Source organism: Populus alba, chromosome 17 (assembly GCF_005239225.2).
Source record: "Populus alba chromosome 17, ASM523922v2, whole genome shotgun sequence".
NCBI lineage: Eukaryota > Viridiplantae > Streptophyta > Magnoliopsida > Malpighiales > Salicaceae > Populus > Populus alba.
The window spans coordinates 3,331,102-3,348,669 of record NC_133300.1 but is presented as its reverse complement, the minus strand read 5'-3'; the positions used below and the strand labels follow the sequence as shown (position 1 = coordinate 3,348,669).

The 17,568-nt window shown below is 29.5% G+C and overlaps 1 protein-coding gene across 1 annotated transcript; it reads left to right on the top strand.

Moving 5' to 3' along the window:
* The first annotated feature begins 5,492 nt into the window (after positions 1–5,492).
* LOC140954145 (UPF0481 protein At3g47200-like) lies at positions 5,493–8,402 on the top strand. The gene is made up of 2 exons (XM_035050722.2): positions 5,493–5,795; positions 6,882–8,402. The coding sequence occupies exons 1-2, from the start codon at positions 5,638–5,640 to the stop codon at positions 8,176–8,178; spliced, it is 1,455 nt and encodes a 484-aa protein (XP_034906613.1). The 5' UTR covers positions 5,493–5,637; the 3' UTR covers positions 8,179–8,402.
* The last annotated feature ends 9,166 nt before the right edge of the window (positions 8,403–17,568 follow it).

The following is a 17,568-nucleotide window of genomic DNA, read 5'->3' as shown; positions in this document are numbered from 1 at the left end:
ATTGTCATCGCCATATTGTTATCATTGTAAGGTACCTTTAAAATTTTGGAGTTATACTTTTGAAACTTTTTTGTATCTCATTAATCATATGCCAATACCTATCTTGCATAATAAATTTCATTTGAATGTTTGTTTTATCAACCACATGATTATACCCTTCAAACTGATTGGATGTCGTAAATTAAATTCTCTTTTCAAAACAATTGGTATTCGTTGTTGAAACTAGTCTTTCTCTTCTTGGTCACTGTAAGGTACCTTTAAAATTTTAGAGTTATGCTTTTGAAACTTTGTGTATCTCATTAATCATATGTCAACACCTATCTTGCATAACAAATCTCATTTTGAATGTTTGTTTCATTAACCACATGATTTTACCTTTCAACGTACTTTCAAGTGTCTTTGTTTTCCTTTTCTTTGTCCTTATAATGCTCATAAGTTAGACATTGTTCCTACTCAACGTGTTTTTTATAGTTTATCTCACCTAGGCTATCGTTGTTTGAAAATTTATATACTCTATATTCCAAAGAAAAAAATTATTTTGTCAATGTGAAATTTGAAGCCCTTTTATATATATACTCTATGTTCACAAGAAAAAAGTTAGAAAAAAGTTATGTTTTTTCAATGTGGAATAAAAAAACATTTTAGTTTAAATACTTCAACTTAAAGGGATAACATAGTATCTTTTCAATGTGAGATTTGAAGCCTTTTAATACATATATTTTATGTTCCCAAGAAAAAGTTATTTTTTCAATGTGAGCCTTTTCATACTCACATTGAAAAAATAACTTTTTCTTAGAAACATAATATATATATATATATATATATATATATATATATTCTATGTTCATAAGAAAAAAATTTTGTTTTTTCAATGTGGGATTTGAAACCCTTTAATAATATATACTTTATGTTCCCAAGAAAAAAAAATTATTTTTTCAATGTGGGATTTGAAGCCCTTTCATATATATACTCTATGTTCACAAGAAAAAAATTATGTTTTTTCAATGTGGGATAAAAAACTTTTTGGTTTAAATACTTCAACTTAAAAGAATAACTTAATATCTTTTCAATGTGGGATTTGAAGCCTTTTAATAAACATACTCTATATTCCCAAGAAAAAAAGTTATTTTTTCAATGTGTAATTTGAAGCCCTTTTATATATACACTCTATGTTCACAAGAAAAAGTTGTGTTTTTTAATGTGGGATTTGAAAACCCTTTAGTATATATACTCCAATGTTCCTAAGAAAAAAATTATTTTTTCAATGTAGGATTTGAAGCCCTTTCGTATATATACTCTATGTTCAGAAGAAAAAAGTTATATTTTTTCAATATGGGATAAAAAAAACTTTTTGGTTTAAATATTAAACTTAAAAGGATAATATAATATCTTTTCAATATAGGATTTGAAGCCTTTTAATAGATATATACTCTATGTTCATAAGAAAGAAGTTATTTTTTCAATGTGGGATTTGAAGCCCTTTAGTATATATACTCTATGTTCACAAGAAAAAAATTATATTTTTTCAATGTGGGATAAAAAACTTTTAAAATATTCTTTTAAACTTTTATTATTTACAACATGTATAACCTATATTCACATAGATTTTTCTTAATTTTTTCATATGAAAATATTAAAACTTTAAACATATTTTTTAATTTTTTTTGAGTTGATCCAGGTTAACCCATAAAACCCAGGACCCGACCCCTTGATCGGGTCAACCCCCGGGTCGGGTTGATAACTATGCCTATGATAACTACTTTAAGCCAATAGTTAGGATCATTATAGGTTGAATAAACAACCAAGATTTGGTACCAGTAAAGACAAAACATTCATCTTTTACCTCCTATAAGTAAGGGTGGATTTAATGGCATGAAGGAGGAGAAATCAAAGTCCAATGTTAACCAAAAATCAGCCACTTCGCCGGCCATTTTTACTCTACTCTCCCTTTATCGCAGCCTCAACCATTGTGACCTTGCCTTCTCTGCACCATTGTGAGCCAACATCGCTTCTACCTTCTTCATGCAGGACCTCTTAACTATGACAGGAACAACCACCACCAACTCATCTTCTCCTCGACAATTGCAACATCCACACCAAGTTTTTTTCTCAGCAGCAACCCTAACAACTTGGCCCTTTCAAAAGCAGCACCACCACCAGCCTCACGTCAAACACGCCACCAACAACTCCTCATATTAGGTAATCCTTCCTCCCTTCTTCTTTTGTTTTGTCCCCTCGCCATCGTCATGTATGCATAATGATAATTCATTCTGCATGCATGGTGTGGGGGGGGGGGTAGTTACCCATTGAGTTTGGACCAGACAAGTGTTAGCCCAACCTAAATGGATTAGCCGAGTTCAGCCCAGAAAAAAGAAGAAAAGAAGAGATTGGACCTGTTTGGTCCACCAGTCAGCCCAACTAGCTAAGTCCGACCCAAATTGCTAGGCCAACGTAGTTACCCCTTGAGTTTAGACCAAACACGTGTCCATCCAACCTAAATGGATGAGTCGAGTTTAGCCTAGAAAAAAAAAGAGAGACTGGACCTGTTGGGTCGATATCAACCCAACCTGTTTGGGCCACCAGTCAGCCCAACTGGCTAAGTCCGACCCGAATTGCTAGGCTAACCCAGCCCAAAATATTTAATAATCATATAATTATAATAATAATATAATATATTATATTATATTAAAAAAACAAAAATATTCAAAATATTTCTAAGGTTGATTTCAAAATAATAATATATAGTATTGAGTTGTCTTTCTTAATTTTAAAAATAAAAAATTGAAAAAAAGTCTCAAAACTTCTAAATTAATTTTCCCTTTCAAAAAAAATACTAAAAAAAATATTTTTTTTCGTGCATATGAACAGATCCTAAAAGTTTTTCCAAATATATTTTCATAAAAAACAAAAATATTGCATCCTTTTCATGTTTTAGAAAAAATTAGCAAAAAGAAAAAAATTAGATATCATAACTAGTTTATGATTATCTATTAGGATTTTGCTAAAATATCAAAAATCCTTCACTAATTATATTGTTCATTTTATGCTAGGTTTAGATATAAACTTTAATATTTAAAGGTGTAAAACTATACAATAGAGTGTGTTTTCGGTTATTAAAATAAAGAACTAATCTCCATCAGGTCTGGTTATTTTTAATAGAATTTAAAGCAATTGAATAGGAAAAAACAGTTTGTTAAGTGATACGAATTACTGTTATGAAATATGCATCTACTTGACAATTGATGGAAATGATTCAAATAATTTTTTTAATAATGCACCTGTCTTGTAAAGGAATAAACGACAATGAAGAAAAGCAGCTGTCTTTCCCTCTCACTATCGATTTTTCCATCAACTTTAAAGGATGCTTGGAAATTTTGCTAGCAGGTGAGTGGGAACGCAGCTAAGGCTTCACGTCTTCCGAGTAGTGTCATCCAAACTTTCTTTCAAATTCGACCCTCGTGGAAATGAAAATAATTGGTGTCACTTCTTATGTCCACACATCTTTGATCTAAAGACAAAAACTGGAGGAGAAATAAGCAAGCCACTCCAAGTTGGGGCTAGCTAAATGATCAATCATCGCTTAGTACGGATATTTCTTGAAAAAGATAGCTAAACAAACATAAGTACGGATACATTAATCTGGCCCTTTTGATGGCTTTTCAGTCCTGCATGCTGTCTTATCCAAGTTGGGGCCAGCTAAATGATCAATCATCAAATTTGTAGATACTACAAAGGAGATCTTTCATATATATATAAAAGATCATCTTCAGATATAAAAAAGATGGATCCAGGATTCAACATTTAATGATAACTATCTTATATATATATTTTTTATCTTTAAAAAGTTTACATGGTAAAATTAAAAAGACTTAACTCAGTATGAGAACAACATTTTCTTTAATAAATCACAATACAATATATATATATATATAAGAATTATTATTAATTAAAAAATAAAGTTAGTATATATTTTTTTTAAATAGATTAATCTCATTTTCTCTTCTTAGCTGATTATGAGCATAGATTCATATGCAAATGCTTATAATATTATATGAAACATGCTGTAAATATTTAAATGTCAAAATGACAGATCATAGATGAAAACACCTGATAGCATGCACGTTTTCCAATTACTAGTCACGTGGATCTCTATTTCTTTAAAAGGGGAAAAATAGTCAAGTCGATAGAAAAAATTATTAACTACTGCTAACAGTTCATGAGCTTCATTAAAATCTTTGATCCCAATAGGAACAGAGAAAAGACCCAACACTGCTCTTTTAATTGAATACATCCTTTTTTTTTTCACATTATATTTTCAAAATAATTTTTCATGTTAAAATATTTTTTATTTTTAAAAATTATTTTTAAATATCAACACATTAAAATAATTTAAAAACACTAAAATTATATTAATTTAAAATTAATAAAAATATTTTAATTTTTTAAAAAAAATATTTTTAAAATACAAAAATAAACAGTGTTTTTTTACACAACTTCACTTTGATAATTCCGCTTCAGAAACCTTATCAAATAGAGAATTAAAAAACGACTATCCCTCTACTCCTAGAGCTTTTCTCTACCTGAAGTTCCATATCCAAAAAAACTATCCCACACTCCCATATTAGCTATTGAGGATACTGTCTTAAGAAAGATTATAAATTCTAGGAAACTAGACAGTAAATTTGTTTTTTTTGGTTGAAAATTAGTTTTTTTTAAAATAAATTATTTTTTAATATTTAATAGTGTAATAAAAAAATAAATTGAAAATATTTTCCAGTGTTTTGGTTATGTCACGGAAAATAAATTGGAAAATAACTTATTAATATTTTATTTTTTTCAAGTTTATTAAAATAATGAGAAATAAATCTTACAAATTAAAAAGTTGAATGAGAATGAAATTGAAAAAAAAACAATTTCATAAATTATCTCAAATAAATAAATAATAAATCAAAATAATAGAGATCAAATCTAAAAAATAAAAAAATTGAAAGATGAAAAAATTAAAATAATAATAATTAACATTTCATAAATTATTTTAAAATAAAATAAATAACAATAAAAAAAAATAAGGATCAAATTTGATAGATAAAGAATTTCAATTAAAAAATAATAAGGGAAAAACAAATAACAATTATAAAAATAAGGACTAAAGTTAATATAAAAATTAAATTCTAAGAGATGAAATTAAAAAAAAATATTTAAAACAAAATACATATAGCAATTAAAAGTTTGAGGACTAACTTTTGATATAATCAACAAATAATATAACATTTCTAAATTTTTCACACATTTCAAAAAGTATTTTCCGTTCAAAATAAAAATAAAATTATTTTTTTTAAAAATCAAGCTAAATTTTTTTTTAACTGAAAATATTTTTCATTGATCAACTTTTCTAATAATAATTAAATATAAAAAAATTAAAGTGATTTCTATAACCCAGTTTTTAGAAAACAGCCAAGATAAGGAATTACCAGCCACACATCATTCCAAAAGTTGGTATCATGACCTTTCCCAATAACACACAGACTTCTTGCTTAGCAATATCCTGAAGTCTCTCATCCTTGGCACAAGCATTGAGAATCTCATGCCATATACTGTCCTGTAAAGGGCTAATTTAAAGCTGTTTTTTGATTATGGATGCTGCAGATAACATCTTTCCATAGTCCTGTATCGAAGTTTCCATACCTTCAAGCCAGGAGACGTAGAGAGAGAGAGAGAGGAGCTGCAATCTATAGGAAAGAGGCTCGCTTCTTGGGACCATATCTATACAGAGAGTGTCCACTGATCTCCCTCAGGTCAGCACCATCTGGTTTTTTTCTTTGAAAATTTACGGACGATGTTTTGGATTTGGTTTAAGCTCTTCAGACATTACAAGGTTTAATATATGTATAAGCATTCTATCCATAAAGTTTACCTTTTCCCTATAAAGGGGCATGGTGTGTGTAGTTTCCATTTTTGTTTTTCATTTTTTTTTTTTAAAGAACTAAACTAGGTCCGGTCTGGTTTTTTAAATACAATTTAAGCAATTGAATATATAGGAAGATTGTTATCGAGTCAGAAGAAGACAAGTAGAGAAGGAGAAAGTGTGTTATAGTGAAAGAGGGAGATGAGAGTTGAGTTATATGTTGGATCGAGTGGTTATCAGTAGACTGTAAAATTATAGAGATACAGTCGTCTAATCTCCCTCAAGTCAGCACTAACTTGTTTTGTTCTCTGAAATGTCTAGTTTTTTGAGATTTTACATTAGGTGGTTCAAATATATGCATAAGCATTCCAAGCTGACGCCATCATTTTCAATTCAATAACGATAACGAAACACAAATATCAAGTTAGCTTTTAGTTAATCCATTTTTTTTTAAAAAAAAAAAAAAAACTTAATTTATAAGAGGTATAAAAATATAATAGATATTAGGAAAAGAGAATTAGTTGGAATTTAAAAGAGATTGATTTAGAGCAGAAGAGGTGGATATGAAGAAAAATTGTATGTTTGAGTGATAAAAAGAGAGAAAAGAATGAGTTACATTGAGGGGGATATACAGAGAAGAAGAAAATGAGTTAGAGGAAGAGAGGTAGAAAAAAGAAGAAAAAAAAAGTGTTATTGGTGAAAGATATAGAGTCGTCAAAAAGGACATGAAAGTTGAGTTATATGTTGAATAGAGAGATTATTGATAGATTGTACATGAGAAAAAAATTAAAAAAGTGTTATTGGTGCTACTAAATTCAGGAACATAAAATGTCATGAATAAAAAAGTGCCTTAATTTTGTGAAATAACACAGAAATTACTATATTAGTACATATATCTCAAAAAAAAAAAAAATCAAAATTGAGCTATATATACACCCCTTCCATTCATTCTTGGTTTGTTTCACCGAACCTGCAGACTGGAAATGAAAAACGAATGTGAAGAAGCAAGAGCATCAAATGGGGAAGATTATGATATGACTAGAGATATTGTGACAACGCTTAACAGTATGGTGGATTCGTGCACACCTCAACAGGACCTGTCTGAGTGCTGTATCTACGAGGTGCCCAATTTGCTTAGAAACGTAAAACCGGAAGCCTACACTCCACAACTGATTTCAATAGGTCCTCTTCACCACGACAATGCCAAACTACAGATCATGAAGACGAAGAAATTGATATGTTTTAGAGAGTTTAAAGGGAATAGGATGAGTGACGAGAGAATTATGGATCTTGTGAACATCATTCGGAATAAAGAAAAGAATATCCGACAATATTATTCAAAGAACTTCGACGAAATTGGGAGCAGGGATTTCATAGAGATGATCCTGCTGGATGCCGTCTTCATTATTGAGTTTTTAAAGGAGTCACAACATGCCGTCTTCATTAAGAATTTTGAGCCTTGGATGATGTCCGACATAAAAGAAGACTTGAAGCTACTTGAAAACCAACTACCTTTCTTCATTATTCAGGAAATCTATGACGAGGTCATTAGCGCTCGCAAAGTGTTTCCAGGCATTCCTTTTCTTCGTCTTGCTACCTTTCATTTGGGAAAGTATGGGCTTTCAGATGAGGTACACAACGACCCGAAAGTAAAGGGAAGCAGGCACTTCACTGATTTACTTAGGAATTTAATGCTGCATGGAGTCATTGGGAGACCTTTTACTTTTGATAATATCAAGCTGAAATATAGCGCCGTCATGCTTCGCAAGGCAGGAGTGAGGTTTCGGGTCAGCAAAGAGAAATGCTTGCTTAACATAAGATTTGAGAAAGGAGTGTTGGAAATACCACGCTTGGAAGTTGATTACAGCTTCGAACGTTTTGTACGAAATATCATGGCCTTGGAGCAGTGCTACAAACCGAATGAAGCTTACATATGCAATTACATTAGGTTTATGGACCATCTTATCAACAGTGCAGAAGACGTGGATTTGCTAGTTGAAAAGGGAATCATTCTCCACTGGCTAGGTGACGATGCCGCACTTTCAAATATGATTAACAAGCTTAACGAAAATATTGGCGAAACCTCCAGTTGTTATGATGATATGTGTAAAAAGATGAATGGCCACTATGAGAACCGCTGTAACCATATAAAGGCAACCTTGAAACTTGTATATTTCACCAATGTTTGGAGAGGTACGGCAACTGTTGCAGCAGCTATCCTCCTGATCCTCACTTTGATACAGACTATCACTTCCGTAAAATCGGTATTCTAGGATTTTATCTTGTTTAGTTTCATTATTCCTACGTAATGATGGGCTGGATTGTTATTGTTTATATATTGCCGTTTCATTTTGGGTTTGTGTAGTTCTGAACTAATAACATCGTATCAAATTCTAGTTGTATTGTCCTAAAATTGAGTTTGTACTTGTTTCCTCTAGAAATTCTCCTCTTTTAAGATCATCTTCAGATTAAACGAACCTGAATAGTTAATGTATGATCTCGGTTTCAATATCCCCATCAATGTTATTAAATTTGCGAGTTTACTTGTAAAATTATATAATTTGTGATCATGTAATTTAATTCTTTAATTTGTGGTTTTATTAAAAAAAAATTATTAATTATGATGTAATTTAATTCTTTAAATGTCATCTCAAAATTCGGTGTACTAATTTTTTTTCATTTTGGCTAACATATAATTAATTTTTGTTAAATTCATACCTAACCAATTAAGCTATTTCCCATTTAACTAAGAACTTTTTATTTAACCATCTAGGTGGTGGCCTAGTGGTAATAGCCTTGGACCAAGAGGTTTGCTCCCTCTGTGGTCTCAGGTTCGAGCCCTAGGTTGCTCATATGATGGCCACTGGAGGCTTACATGGTCGTCAACTTCAGGGCCCGTGGGATTAGTCGAGGTGCGCGCAAGCTGACCTGGACACCCACGTTAAAAAAAAAAAACTTTTTATTTTGAAACTAAGAATTTATTATTTTAAAAGGTAGTGGATAGCAACGGTACTTTTCCATGTCTCTTGGGATAGAGGGACCGTTTAGAGATATGGAAACTGAGCAAAGTCTTCGATCCACTACCTTCTTGTGCTATCTTCTATTTTTCATCTTTTCTGCTCATGAACAATTACATGTCCATATTTATTAAATCTGTCAAATTTTATACAATCAATTTTTCTCCTGTTTAATACTTGAGCTTTTTTAAAAAAATCTTTTTAATGCACGGTATTAAACCTTAAAATATCTGTAATAAGTGTTAGATTTAATAAAATGTTCTTACTAAACATAGAAACAAATGTATCTAAATGCCTCAATGCATATCTGAACGATAAGACTTGGCTTTGACATATGAGATTTGGGCATATAAATTTTGATAGCTTGAAGATAATGACACAAAAGGAGATGTCGAAGGGTCTACCATCCATTATACACCCAAATCAGTTGTGTGAAGGATGTTTAGTGGGTAAGTAATTTCGTAAGAGTTTTCCAAATGAGTTTACATGAAGAGCAAGTCAACCCCTGCAAGAAATACGTATCGATGTTTGTGGTCCCTTCAAACTATACTAAAATTTCAGCAAAGTCTCCTCTATACTGGGAGATTCCACGTTATCAACTAGAACTTGTTCTCAATTCAACAATCATCAAACACAACTTAAACATCATCCAATCATCATGGACATTCTTGTATCAATGGAACTAAAATAACATTCAATCCCATACTCCAACACTTCTATCATTGTAATTTATTTATCATATAAATTTATACAGATTATCATAAAAACATCAGAAGTTAATTACATACATTCATAATTTTGTCATAACAAAGAGTTATAAATCATAAAAGTTGATTAACATATTCTAATTTAAATAGTTTAGTAGGAAAAAAAAAAAGATTCACGTTTCTTACATGCCAAGTAGATATTACAAAAGAAATATAGATTACATAATCATTAATTTTAACAAAATAAGATCCTATATATTTATCAATTTGCTCAGAGGGGAAGTACCTTTAATTTAATTCAACATAAATATGGCAAAGTTACTTAATAAACAAAACAAACAGCCTTAAATTTTGCTTTCATTACAACTATATTATTTCATTGTCAATTATTTCTTTTACAAACCCATTAATCTTAATTAATTCAAAACAAATTATAGTCACCCTCAACCCTGAGTTACCGACCCATTTTTTGGATCTTCGCTCACTCATTTGGGTATTTATTTTCATCCTCCATATCTAGAAGATAATCCATCGTTGAGCAATTAAGTCTCTCTACCCATTTTTTGGGTGCTAGTTTCCTCACTAGTTAATTAGTTCCTCCACCCATTACCGGATATTAGTTTCATTTCTAAGAAACTATCTCCCTTGCTTATTATTGAGCACGAGTCCCCTAATCGGGAAGCTAGTTTCTTCGCTTATTATCGAGCACTAGTTCCATTACTAAGAAGCTAGTTCCTTTGCTTATTAGTGAGCACTAGTCCCATTACCGGAAAGCTAACTCTTTATCTTCAATTTATCCACATGAATTAAAATTCTACATTGATAATTGATTTACTTTTAAAAACTTGATAAATAAAAGAATTTAAGTGTTAAACACCAACCTACTGTTAAAGCTCATGGCATGTCCCCCTGCTGCTGCACAACTCTTAAGACCTCCTCTATACCAACAGGTATACATCATTATATTTCATTTCACTCTTGCTACCTTAACAATTTAGTTCTAATATTACGACAACTCTTAAACAAAAATACATGTTAGCCAACCCTGATCAATCTATCTTGACCATTTAAAACACATTTTCTTATTATAATTGTAACTAAAGTTATAAAAATTCAGTTTTGGACATGACTTGTTTCTTATGAAAACTAAGATTTGAAACTGTCCATTACAATTTTCAGCTTGACCTCCCCTCGGATTTTGATCTACATTTGGATTTTTAGAGTTCCAAATTAAGCAATGTCAGTCCCGCTGGAAAACTAACACCTCGGGTTATAACTCCTATGAAGAAAAGTATCTCAATTTTTATCATTTTCATGCCCTAATCTCCTTTATACATTAAAAAGACAAGGCTGTCCAGTTTTCCTTTCTATGGCTTTACAATAAACTAAATATTCTTATTCAATTTCTCACCATTCAAAACAATCCTTACCATGTTATTTACATTATAACATCATTAAATACAACTTTATAAAACTTATCAACCCAGCTCACATTTATTTAAAAATAATCAAAACTATTTCAAGAAAAACATGCTTATGGTAGAAATCCATACCAATTTTACATTCCACAATATTAGCATACTCATATATACTTCCAATTCATCACAAACATTTATCATAATTCACACTAACAATGGAGGTATAATGAGATAAAAATGCTTATTTTCCATTAATTTACCCCTTATATGCAAAATCAACCAATCACAACGATTCTCATCTCTAAGTTCTACGACCATTCTCAAGGTCTCAATTCATAATGACATTAACCCCATCTTTTCATTTAATTCTTAATTTTTTCCCTATAATTTTCTAATTAATTTCTCCTCTTATCATTTCATTTCAATTTTTTCCTTGACATTAAGTTTTAATTCCCACAATTTTAATTTAACTCATTTTATTTTCAGGTTAAAATTTTTAATATTTCATGAAGAATTTAGTTGAGAGTTTACATTACAGTTGAACAAAGCCTTATATGGATTGAAGTAAGCCCCTCGGGATGGCTATTTTTTAAAGAATAGACTTGTTAAATTCCCATATAAATATGCTATCTATGTAAAGATAAAAAAAGAGTAGTGACACTCTTATTGTATGTTTGTATGTAGATGACTTGATCTTTACAAGAAATAATCCAAAAATGTTTGGAGACTTCAAGCAAGCAATGATCAAGGAGTTTGAGATGACAGATATTGGGCTCATGTCCTATTACTTAGGGATTGAGATCAAACGAGAAGATGTAATTTTTATGAATCAAGAGAATTTTGTAAGGGATGTTCTCAAGTTCAAGATGGAGGATTGTGGAAAAAATGAATATTTCAGTTGAGTGTGGAGTAAAGATGTCAAAACATGATGAAAGAAAGAAAATAAACTCTATAATATTTAAAAACTTAGTTAGGAGTTTGAGATAGTTGACATGCACTCGTTAAAATATTCTTTTTGGAGTAAAACTTGTGAGGAGGTTTATGAAGTCACCTACTATAATACACTTCAATGCTTTGAAGTGAATTCTTCGGTATTGTCGCACCTCAAAAAATCCGCGCGCGGCATCGGGCTGATGATTTTTTCGTTGTTGCGTTTGCTTTGATTTGGTTCGTTAGGAGTCGCCACCTAATAATTTATTGAAGGCTACTAGGAAACCGGATGTACTGGTCTTGTCAGAGCTCGCTGGTAAGGGACTGGTTGTGGTTAGGAAAGGTATTAGCACCCCTAATGCACCATATCTGAGGTAAGCTGCTTTGTGTTCTGATGTGGTTTGAAAATTTAAAATATTAATTAAATTCTAAGGCTTAAATAAATCAGTTATTAAATCCCCGAATATATGTAGAAACTTGTTCTTACATTTTCGTGGAAACTACAACTTGATTTTATTTGACCTTGAGATATTTAACCATATTTAAATTAACAAATAATTCTTTTTGTCCTTGTTTATTTTTATAATTCAACAACATAAATAAAAAAAACAAACACACACACAACTTTCTTTTTATTATTTATTTTCTTTTTTTTTTTCCTTCTTTTCTTTTCCTTTTCTTTTACATCCATATTTACACAAAATACAAATTCAAAACAAATAAACAAAATTACATTAAAATTACAATAATAGCCCCAAAACAATCTGAAATTACAGGGAAACCCTTCTGAAACATATATGTTTCTATCTTTTTTGCTTTATTTCATGCCTTTTTTTTCTTACGTACAGTGATGCAAAAATGTACTTGACAGCTTTAATAAATAAAATTCATCAAACTTTAATGGGTTTGCAAGCTTTAACCTATAGTCGGGTCTAATTTATTTTTTAAGTCTCTGCTACCTAACAATATTCCTGTGTGCTGACATGAACTTGCCTCTTTAATTAATTACTAATATGATTAATTATAAATAATATTCCACGAGCTTGGGTCATGGTCTAACACATGAATTTCAACAAAGCTGAGAAGGATTGAAATGACATAAAAACATTAAGAATTAAGAAGACTGTGAAAGAAACATTTTCATGTACTTGAATGTCTTTTTTGACTTGGGAAAATTAATGTTTAATTAATGTCTTAAAAAAAGTGGAAGATGCGCATGGTTGCTTAATGAATATTATAAGACAAGCTATGCTTAAATTTTTTAATACAAATCGTGAAAGCAGTTTTTAATGAATTTCTTTTAAATGTGTTTAGTCTGATTAGTATGATGTAGAGAATATATCTTTAATATAGCTTAAAAATAAATATAATATTAGTGATTTTTTTTAGTACTTTTTAAAAGTATATTTATTTAAAAAATATTAAATTAATATTTTTTTAGTATTTTTTTATCATTTTAATGTGCTAATTTTAAAAATAAATAAATAAATAAATAAATATTTTAATATATTTTTAAGTAAAAATATTTTTGTAAAGCATTATATATGCACGGTTAAAAAGTAATATAAATCATATCATTGGATCTTATTAAATAGTTTAAGTTTTTGGATGAAATAATATCAAAATTTTGTTGACTAAGTAGTCATGATTTCAAATCTTACTATTTCTATTCTATTTGTTAAAAATTAAGCATAAGATAATATGGGTTACATTAATAAATTAAGAAAATCCAAAAGATATTATATTATATACTAATTACCTTAAATAAAGACATTTTAATAGCTGCCATTAGTGATCATTCATTGGCAAAATCAAGAGTAGTTAGTTTAGTCTACTAATTAATATACTAATAAAAGTTGGAGCTCTACAAGTATATATGACCTAATTCTACAATAATATATAATTGATGATAATTGATTTGAGACTGTGGGTCTAAGAATTGTAGTGCTCAAGTTCAAGCTCCTCGATTCCTAAGCCAATAATTAAGAAAAGGTAGATGCATCCATGTGAAATTAATGGGAATTAACATTTTTTTTTCTTTTATATAAGAAATACAAGAAAGTGTGGTTTTTTTTATTCTTATTGTATCTGTCTCTTTTATCCCAACGCTAGACTTTTAGGTTAAAAAAACTAATATGGCTTTATGCTAAGCTTAATTATTACTATTATGGTGGCCAAATTGGACCGCTAGACTAGCAAAATAGGTTATTGGAACAAGGGGATTGCTTGTTCAGTTGGTATGACTAGAAAGCGTCTACTTTGCACATTTAATTAGCTGGATTTAGTGGTTTCTGATGGCTGACTTATGCCATGTGCCTTGTGTTCTGGTTGATGCTGCATGCCATGCTGTGCTATATATGTTGCTCACTCCTGCTCTCATCGCTGTATAGTGATGGGCATAAATGGATGTATGCTGCATGCCATGCTGTGCTATATTTATATTTATCAATAATAATAATATTGTTATTATAAATCATAATAACAATATTAATAGCAATAAATGAATAATACCATTAATATTTTAATAGCAACAATAAATTCTGACAAAATAATTAGAAAAATAATTACTCGCTTGGAAAAAATCTCACGTAAATGAGAAATATTTGACGACACAATTCTGATAAAATAATTACTCACGTGGAAAAAATCTCACGTAAATAAGAAATATTTGTAAAATATTCTCACGTAATTTCTAAAAGCCAATTTGTGTTCTCAGCCAATGTTTTTTTTTTAATTATTTTAAATCAATGTGGGTATCTACTCGAGAAGGAAAAATAATTAAAAAAAAATAATCAACTAAAACATGGTTTAAAATTTAAATTGTGTCAACTGGATCAACTTATCAAACCTGTAATTTATGTCATAAATTCAAGAAACTTTATAAAATATAAATTAAAAATTAAAAAATTTAATTAGAAAAATATTTAATTTAAAAAATATTTAAAAAAAAATCAACATGAGTCAACTTCCCAATCTCATGGCATTGGTTATATAAGAGATCGAGATAACCTTACAGAAAAAAATAAAAAAAATATTATAATGCTCTATTTTCAACAAATTTAATTTTAAAAGATAAAATCAAGAAAAATAATTAATTAAAAAGGATATGCACAAAAAATTACTTAAATTAAAATAGGTTAACTTGTCAAACTGAAGACATGAGTAATGAGATAAGGATAAGTTCATAGAAAACATATCAAAAAAAAATATGAAACCCCACCTTTAACAAATCTAATATTAAATGTTAAAATAGAGAAAAAAAATTAAATTCATGGGATCAATACATAACCTAATAAAAAAATTATGAAGCATATGTTTTTTTAAAAAAAATTAATATTGAATGAAGAAAAAAAAAGATAGTGTTGTTAAAGAGTGAAATTAAAAATAAAAATAAAAAAATAAATATAAAAAGTTATTCCAATAAATAATATATTATAAGTATAGATCCTTTAATAGTTGATAATTCAATGTTCACGAAGCAAATAATTGGAGATCATAGTCTACAATGACAGCTCTTTTTGAAGCAAACTAATGTAAAAAAGTCAGAAAAGACTGCGCGGGTGACGTGCGACACATATGATGGAAAACATCATGCTAAGACCCACCATTGATGGGAAACATCCTCAATAAGATGATAATAGTTGCCCTTCTTGCCTGTCATTTACTTTCTTTTTCCACATGCTATTCTTAATTAATTACCTTCACTACTAAAAACAAATGGGGCTATTAGCATAGATTGTAATAACAGATAATTTATTTGCTAATTTAATAACAGATTTGCAACGAATTATATATATATAAATATATATATATATATATATATATAATCTGCTAAATAGACTTAATTACCTCCACTACTAACTTTATGTGCAAATAGCACAAAATAGCCAAATTATTTATTGAACTTTTACAAGTGGAGTAATGATGGGCTGTCCTCTTAATCGATCCTCTTAATCAAATGCTGGCTTTCATGTGCCCGAAACTCACGGTCATGGAAAGTGAGGAATCAATCATAGTATTTCAATCATAGTATTTCACACTGAATGGGTGTGGGTCTTGCTTGGTTTTGAGTTTTTAGAAGAGAGAGAAAGAGGGGAAATTGGCTCTGCGAAAAAGAGGAAGAAAAACCTTCTTCCCCTGTCTTTGCGCCACAGGAAAAGAAAAAAAAAATATAGAATTGTTCAAAACAGTACTCTTTTGGGTTTCTTTCTCTTTTTTTTTTTTTATATAAATAGTACATGAAACGATTTCATTTAAAAGAAAATGACGCAAAAATATGTCAAATTTTTTAATAATGAATCTGTCTTGTAAAGGAATAAACGACAACGAAGAAATGCACAATCTTTCCCTCGCACTATCAATAATGCATCTGTCTGCACTGCAGGTGAGTGTGAACCAGCTAAGGCTGCATCCAAATATAATTATAAGATAAACAAACATCGTTTTCATATATATATAAAAGACTATCTGCTGATAGAAAAAAAGATGGATCCAGGATTCAACATTAAAGGGCTAAAATGAAGATTTAATAATTTTACAGGGATTATTATGTACAAATATACTTGACCTCTTAGAAATCATTTTAAACTTCACATTTATATATTTATAGCCATTTTCATATGCATTTTGGGTAGACAAAAGACTTAGGCCCTCTTTAGAATGCGGTTTAAACTGTATTATTTTAAGTTTTAAATTTTTTTATTTAAGATTATATATTTTTTAATATTTTCAGATCATTTTGATGTGTTAATGTTAAAAATAATTTTTAAAAATAAAATATTAATTTTGATCATAGTATTTCACGCTGAATGGGTGTGGGTCTTGCTTGGTTTTGAGTTTTTAGAAGAGAGAGAAAGAGGGGAAATGGGCTCTGCGAAAAAGAGGAAGAAAAACCTTCCTCCCCTGTCTTTGCAAGACAGGAAAAGAAAAAAATATATAAAATTGTTCAAAACAGTACTACTGTTTTGGGTTTTTTTCTCTATTATTTTTTCATTTTAAAAAAAATTACGCAAAAATATATCAAATTCAAATGAGTTTTTAATTTTTTATTTGTTCAATCAAGTTTTCAATTTAATTTTTAAAACTTAATTCAATTGCATTCCTGATAAATTTAATCATCAGCTTTGAAGTTGGCCATCTTTTTTATTTTTGTTCTTGGTCTTGAATTTATGTAATTTAACTCCCTAATTGACTATTAAACTATTAAATTTTTTCAATTTGACCACTAATTCTCATCAATTGGGTCCCTAGAGTTTGGTGCCTTTTGCAAAATAATTCTTAATTTTGAATTTCTTCAATTTAGCCCTTAATTGACCCCAAAACTTTGACTTTCTTATAATTCGATCACTGATTTTAACGAATTGACCTAATAAAAATTAAGTTTAAGCATTCTATCCATAAACTAAACTAGGTCCGGTCTGGTTTTTTAATACAATTTAAGCAATTGAATATATAGGAAGATTGTTATCGAGTCAGAAGAAGACAAGTAGAGAAGGAGAAAGTGTGTTATAGTGAAAGAGGGAGATGAAAGTTGAGTGTTGGATCGAGAGGTTATCAGTAGACTGTAAAATGAAAGGATAAACTTACTGTTT